Source organism: Elephantulus edwardii, unplaced genomic scaffold (genome assembly GCF_000299155.1).
Source record: "Elephantulus edwardii isolate Elephantulus edwardi_28Jun2011 unplaced genomic scaffold, EleEdw1.0 scaffold00048, whole genome shotgun sequence".
Lineage (NCBI taxonomy): Eukaryota > Metazoa > Chordata > Mammalia > Macroscelidea > Macroscelididae > Elephantulus > Elephantulus edwardii.
This window is the reverse complement of record NW_006399798.1, coordinates 5,897,192-5,903,724: the sequence shown is the minus strand read 5'-3', so window position 1 is coordinate 5,903,724 and position 6,533 is coordinate 5,897,192. Positions and strand designations below refer to the sequence as shown.

The 6,533-nt window shown below is 58.4% G+C and overlaps 1 protein-coding gene across 2 annotated transcripts in view; it reads right to left on the bottom strand.

Annotated features, from left to right (window-relative positions):
* Positions 1–1,849: 1,849 nt before the first annotated feature.
* WBP2 (WW domain binding protein 2) overlaps positions 1,850–6,533 on the bottom strand; it is a 9,056-nt gene continuing 4,372 nt past the window's right edge. The window contains exons 2-8 of one of the 2 annotated variants that reach the window (XM_006886201.1): positions 6,415–6,523; positions 5,272–5,407; positions 4,063–4,155; positions 3,042–3,176; positions 2,696–2,818; positions 2,046–2,122; positions 1,877–1,930 (exon numbers count right to left, since the gene is read on the bottom strand). In XM_006886201.1, coding sequence (XP_006886263.1) covers positions 1,877–1,930; positions 2,046–2,122; positions 2,696–2,818; positions 3,042–3,176; positions 4,063–4,155; positions 5,272–5,407; positions 6,415–6,523 — 727 coding nt within the window. Of the gene's footprint in view, positions 1,931–2,045; positions 2,123–2,695; positions 2,819–3,041; positions 3,177–4,062; positions 4,156–5,271; positions 5,408–6,414; positions 6,524–6,533 lie in introns of both variants that reach the window. The other variant, XM_006886202.1, reaches the window with a different exon arrangement.

The window sequence follows — 6,533 nt, the reverse complement described above, 5'->3', positions numbered from 1 at the left end:
CACACACACACACACACACACACACACACACACACACCAGGAGCTGGTGGGCAGCCCCCTGATGCCAGAGGTGGCACCCCTGCCCCAGGCTGGCACTGGGCCAGTGGGGGTGTCTCTCCTACAGCCCCTCCCTGAGTGGGCTCCACAAGTGACGGCCTAGCCTGTTCCACCCCACAGGTGACATTCCTCCAAGGTGACGGGGCTGGACTGTGGCCTGCAGGGTTCCCGCCTCCACCCACGGTGAGGAGCTCTCTTCAAACGCCCTTGAAGGGGTTTCGGCTCCACCAGGAGTTCCTGGGCGGGGCCGTCGCATCCCTCCCAGAGGACTTGCTGGGAAGAAATGGACACCTGAGAGCTGTGTTCCAGAGGCCTGCCACCCTCGTTAAGACCTCCTTCCAGGCTGGTAAAGGGGTCTGGGTCTAGGAAGGGCATGTGTCATACTGTTCCATCTCCAGGCAGGTTCATGAGGGTGGCACAAGGACACACCGCCCAGTGGCCAGCACTCAAGTCCTTACACCCTCTGGAGGGCATAGGCTGTCTCCTCCTTCAGACAAAGACTCGAGGCCTGAGAGCATAGGGGGAGGAGGGCACAGAACTCTGACCTTGGCCAGGCCTCTGACCTTCTCCAGCCCAGACCCTCCTGGGCTCGTTCCCAGGGAAGACACTGGGTGGGGCCTGGCCGCCAAGCAGCCTGTGTGGAGATGAGAGAAAGCAAGGAGGGGTGAGGCCTTGCTGTGTGTGGAACACTGGATGGGCCTGAAATAAGCTGCATTGGAGTGAGCGGTCCCCACCTCCCCCTCTCCCACCCTCAGAGGTTGGTGCCCCCCATCTGTGGTCACCACACAGAGCCAGGCAGCATCGTCATTTCATTTTTACTACTTCACATTTTCGGCAAACAAATCAAGGTGCAAACAGGGTTTATTTCACATTAATATATTAACTGGATTTTTGTCAAATAAATAGGAGTTCTCTTTAAATAACCATCTTCTCCCATCAGGGCCAGGCCAGGAGCGCATGAGAGCAAATTTTAGTGCATTAGGCATTTGGGTGCCATCAACCAGGCAGGAAGTAAACAGGGAGGGGGCAGGTGGGGCCCCCCGGGACATGGAGGGTGGACATGCACCCCACTTCCAGTCCCTGATGCCCCTTCCAGAGGAAGAGAGATGAGAAAAGGCAAGAGAAAGATTCCAGTCTCTTGACCCAGGGAGCTGCAGGCCCTCCTACCAGCGCCAAGGCCTGGGGCTGATGCCACCCAAGTCCCAGAGCTCCCTGTAAAACACTCTACAAGTTGGAGTGGCCAGGGTGACCAAGGATGGGAAAGAAAGTAGCAAAGTGACCAGGGCCTGGCCTAGGCTGGGAACGGAATGTGGGTCAACAGGAAGACACTGGGGTGGGACCTCAGCTTCTCTGGGAAGTGACAGGGCAGTGGAAGGAATGTGGGTCTGGCTTAACGGCCCCGTGGGGAAGAAGCTGGAGTCCCCTGCAGGCCTGGAAGACACAGGGCAGTGCTGGCCCATCAAGCTCAGGAGGTGAGAGGCAGCGGGCAGGAAGTGGCTACCAAGAGAAAAGTGGACTGAAGTGGAGAAGGTGACCAGAGTTGCTCCCTGGGAAGAAGCTACTTGAGAGAAACAGGAAGTAGTGGGGACACCCCAAGTTCCTGAGGCGAGCCCAAGAGATGGAGAAAGAAGCTCAGCTGACAGTGTCCGTGGGCTCTGGGCTAACGTGGGAAGCTGGAGACGACTCCTCACAGACAACACTATGCACTTCTGTTTATCATCCAACTGAGAGGAAGAACAGGGCCCTTCCCATGCCGCCCCGTCCCCAGACCTGGCCCCAGGGAAGGGGAGCTGTGGGAGGCTGGGTGTTGTGAGAAGGTCTACTGGGTCTTCTTGTCTTCAGGGGGGTAGTATGGAGGTGGTGGAGGCTGGCTCTGAAAAAGAGAGGTCACATTAGAAGGTTCAAAATGAGGTTCTTCCCTGTCCCTAAACTGCAGCCAATATGGGCACAGGGCCACCAAGACCTGCCCCGCACTGCCCCGCACTCACCGTGGGCATGTAGACGTTGTGTGGGTTGCCCGGGTTGTAGTAGGCGCTGGCAGCTGCTTCTGCGGCCTTGGCTTCAGCTGTGTGAGAACAAGCCCCGAGGGCAGTTAAGCCAGCGGCGAGGCCCTCCCCTGCCCCCCTCCACCAGCACGAAGGATCCACCCTACTCCTGGCCTCCGAGTTCATGAGCGTGAATGTCCCCAGTGCTGACCACGTGCTGAGCCTGACCTCCCTGATGCGCACCACACGCCACGCACTGCAGGGTGGGGATTGTTAACCACCAGTTACCGCCACATCGCCTTGGACTTGGTGGTCTCCAGGCACGGATTTTTCAGAAGCAGGCTGCCAGGCCTCTCTCCCAGGGAACCTACGCTTCTGACCTTTTGGCTAGCATCTGAGAATTAACCTTTCGTACTAACCTGCGACACCAGAAACTGTCACCATCTATTTTATAGATGAGAAAACGGAGACAGAGCAGGGCAACTAAGAGTGTGGCGTGGACTCTCGTCCCTCACCTGATCCTGTGTCCTGACCCTAAGCTCATCCTATGGGACTCCCGCCAGCCTCTGGTCACTGAGGCCCTCTATGCATCTATGGGGAAGAGAGGGCCTGTTCTGGGAGTGGAGGCACGAACCAGCACTCCACAGCCTTACCTGCAGGGGTGGAGGGGACGTCAGGGCCGCTGACTGGGGGCTCCATGGGTCCAGGGTAGGGCGGTGGTGGGGGCTGCACATACCCCATGGCCCCGTCCATCATAGGAGCGCCTGGATAGAAGTCTGCTAGGCAAGAGTGACAGGGACTTGGTGAGCAGCGGCCAGCTCCCCGGGAGGCTGTCCCCTGGAGCCGCACGTGGCCCAGCTCCTCAGCCAGCCCCTCTGAGGCCTAGCAGCATGTGTTATCCCTGAAGCAGGTCAAAGGACAAGTGTCCCTTGACAAGCCCCTGGCCTGGTGTGGGCAGTCGGTGGGTGGGGTGAGGGGTGGGCAGTAGAGGACACTCACCAGGTGGGGGCGGTGGATAGGGGTAGCCAGGAGGGCAGGGGTACATTCCATTGGCGACGGGCGGGGGAAAGACATAGCCCCCGCTGGGCACGTAAGAGTACCCATAGGCTCCATTGGGGACTTCACCTCGGGAGGCTATAAGCACAAGGGGAGAGATGTGTGAGCGTCACCTACCTCGGGGCGGGGAGGGGGCAGGGTCTGCAGTGTGTACAGTCATGACCCTCAGCCCACCCACCCCACTCCCACCTAGGCCAGAGACTGGGGAAAGGGTCCACGGCAGGGGGTATGGAGGAGTCCAGGGAAGGGGTGCAGGGTAGACAGAGGAGTCTAGGGGAGGGAATGGAGGATGGATAAGGGGTACAGGGTGGATGGAGGGGTGCAGGGTGGGGTACAGGGTAGAAGGACGAATGCAGGAGTGGAACGCAGGGTGGATTGGAGGGGTGCAGGGGAGATAGAGAGACCCAGGGTGAGGGTGCTGGGTAAATGGAGGAGTCCAAGAGAGAGGTGCAGGGTGGGATGGAGGGGCCCAACATGGATGGAGGGGTCCAGGGCAGGGGTGTAGAAAGGACAGGCGTCCAGGGCAGAGGTGGACAGGTGTCCCGGGTAGGGGTAGAGGGTGGACAAAGTTTTGTGGGTTAGAGAGGATGGACTGAAGGGTCCAGGGGAAGGGTGGGAGGAGCTGGGATGAGGTGAGGGTGTTTGCTGAGCACGTCTGTGTGTTTTGTTTCATAGTCCAAGGTCTTGTGAAAACGTCCTTCGTGCCCTGCTCCAGGGAAGAGGGGCCTAGCCTTTGAGGTAGTGGACAGAGTTACAGGTTCCCTTCCAACTCCCAGCCCTGGTCAGCCCTGGACCCTGAGACAGTATCTTAAAAAACAAAAAAGAAAAAAATCTGAAGAAATAACAAACAAAAACCAAAATTCAACAAAAAAAAATCTGAATAAATAACAAACTTAAACAAACAAATCAATCCGTCTGCACATTGGGGGGGTTGTTCCTGGCCCCCAATCTTCAGTCTTTATACCTTGAGAGGCCACCTGCAGCATTCGCTGTCCGAACTCAATGGCGCCTCCTGCTGAAAAGGTCAGTCTGTAGGAAGCAGAGCCTTCCCAGCCACCTGAGGGGAGAAGAGCGAAGAGCTGCTCAGAGGAAGAAAGTCGGTTATGCCCGCGGAGTTGCCCACTAGGACCCCTCCAACACCCAGAGGCTGCACGTGAAAGCTGACTGGCAGCGGGTGGACTTCTCCCGGCCCCTCGCCAGGCCACGCTGGGCCCGCTGCTGAGCTGCCCGCCACTCCAGCCGATCCTTTGGTGCAGGAGCTTTTATTTTTTGGAACAGGCTTGTGCTCCTGTCCCCACCCCTGTAAATACGCTTGTACTAAAGCCACGTGTTTGTTTTTGGTTCTAGATTCCTCAGCACATTCTATAAACAGCTGACAGGCGCACACCCCCCAAGCACTGATGCCCGCACTGACAGCAAATTGCTCAGCAGGTTGGAAGCAGGACTGCTGGTCCCTCTAGCCAGGCTTCAGCCTGTGGGGCATGGGACCGAGGGCTGGCTCTCAGCCTGGCATCAGTCTACGGAGTGTGGAGGCTGGGAGTGGAACACTGGTTCCTCTCAGCCTGGGCGCTGGGGTGGACTGCTGGTCCCTCTCCCCTGGCATTATTAGCTGCCTATGGGGAGTGGGGCCTGGTTCTCAGCCTGAGGGCAGTGGAGCCTGGGGTTGGGGGGTACTGCTGGAACCCCGAGCCTGGCTTCTGCCCAGGGGGAGACTGAGCTCTCGACAATAAGGGATGGCCTAACAAGTGTGAAGGAGAGGTGGATTTGACATTTCGGTCTTGGGTAACTGCGGAAGAGTCCCTGATTGTCACAAAGGGGCAGGTCCCTTTCTCGGCTCTGGTCATAGGCCCCTCCCGACAAGGGAACCAGCTCCTGCCACGTCTAGATCTTGAGGAATTGCTCAGGGTGTGCTGATCTCTCTGCGTTGCAGTCTTTCTGCTGGTTCCATGGGCTGCCTGGTGGTGGGAGCTGCTATCCTGAGTGCCAGCACTCCCGGCTCCTGGCAACTGAGCACCCACCTCCGCTGACCAGCTGGCAGCCCACATGCAGGTCTGGGGAGTTAACACAGAGCTGGGAAGACGATGAGGATACGGGGGCAGGAGTCCACTGAGGACGTGTCCAAGGCGACCGTCAGCCCACGGAACGCCTCCCAGGGAGCCCTGCCGTCACCCACCTCCAGCTTCGGCCTTCACGGTCCCCTTGATGTAGTTGGCACCGAACACCGGCTGCTTGATCTCACAGTCCTTCATCAGATAGAAGGGCATCATGAAGGACTGCATGGCATCCTTCCCCTTGGACAGAAAGATGACCTGCGGAGACAGGACAAAGCTGGCACTAGCGGGAATGGGCCCCTCCGCCAGCACTTCCTGCCTGCTTCCTGTGTGGTGAGTCGGAACCCAGGAGTGCGGTGGCCTAAGAAAAGGTCTAGCAGTCCCCAGCCCTCTAGAAGCTTCTGGAAGCAGAGGGCCTTCTGTGCAGTCCAGCTGGAGGAAAACGTGCTGCTGGCGGCCATCTGAAGACGACAGACCGCTCGCGAGTTTCAATGGGGACAAGGAGGTGGTGGCAGTGGGAGAGGCAGTGGCAGTGGGAGAGGCAGGGCTATGGGATCACAGGAGCTCGTGGAGGTGAGGACACAGGGAACTGAGACCTGGATTCTCCAAGAGGCTAGGTGCCACTGAGCTTCCAGGATGGAGAGGAAGAGAACTGACTGCTGGGGCTGCCCCACCCCCGTGTGCGCTCTGCTGGAGCAACGATGCCCCCCACCCTCTGTTCAGAGAAGTCTCGGGGGCTCCGACTGCAGCTTATATCTGTTACTAAAGATGCCAACGCAAACTGTGATGTCCCCTGTCTCATCTTTCTAACTCCTGGGGAGCCAAAGGTCGTGTTCTCTGGAAACTTCTCTGAGTCTGAGGGGTAAAGCCACACAGCCTGGCACTTCTCACTCTGTGGGCCTCCCGGGCTCTCTGTCCAGTCTGGAGGCCATGCTGCTTGGAAAATGTCTGCCACATGTCGTTCTGATGTGCACAGGGGCCCCCAACTGCTCTTCCAGAAACTCACAGATCCCGGGCTCTGGGTTCTGGGCCTGGGGTGACGGTGGCTGGCCCGACACACACTCTACGGTGGTGGCTCTGGAACCTGCACTGGCTGACAGCTCAGAGGCCAGGCCGGCAGGCGGCTGGTGGGGGCATGTGACCTGGACACAGAGCCAGGGCTCTGAGGCTACTCAGCCCACGAGGCCAAGACAGACCTGAGACTCCCATGCCCCTCTGAGAGCAACAAGCCTCAAAACCACCTGCTACCCCGCCACATGACTCACCCGGTATGGGGTCAGGTAGACGGTGCCTTTCTTGGTCCCTTTGAAGGCTTCTGGCACATTTTTCATGTCATTGAAGGTAAGTTCCACATGGTCATAGGACATCAGGATGCTGTGACAAG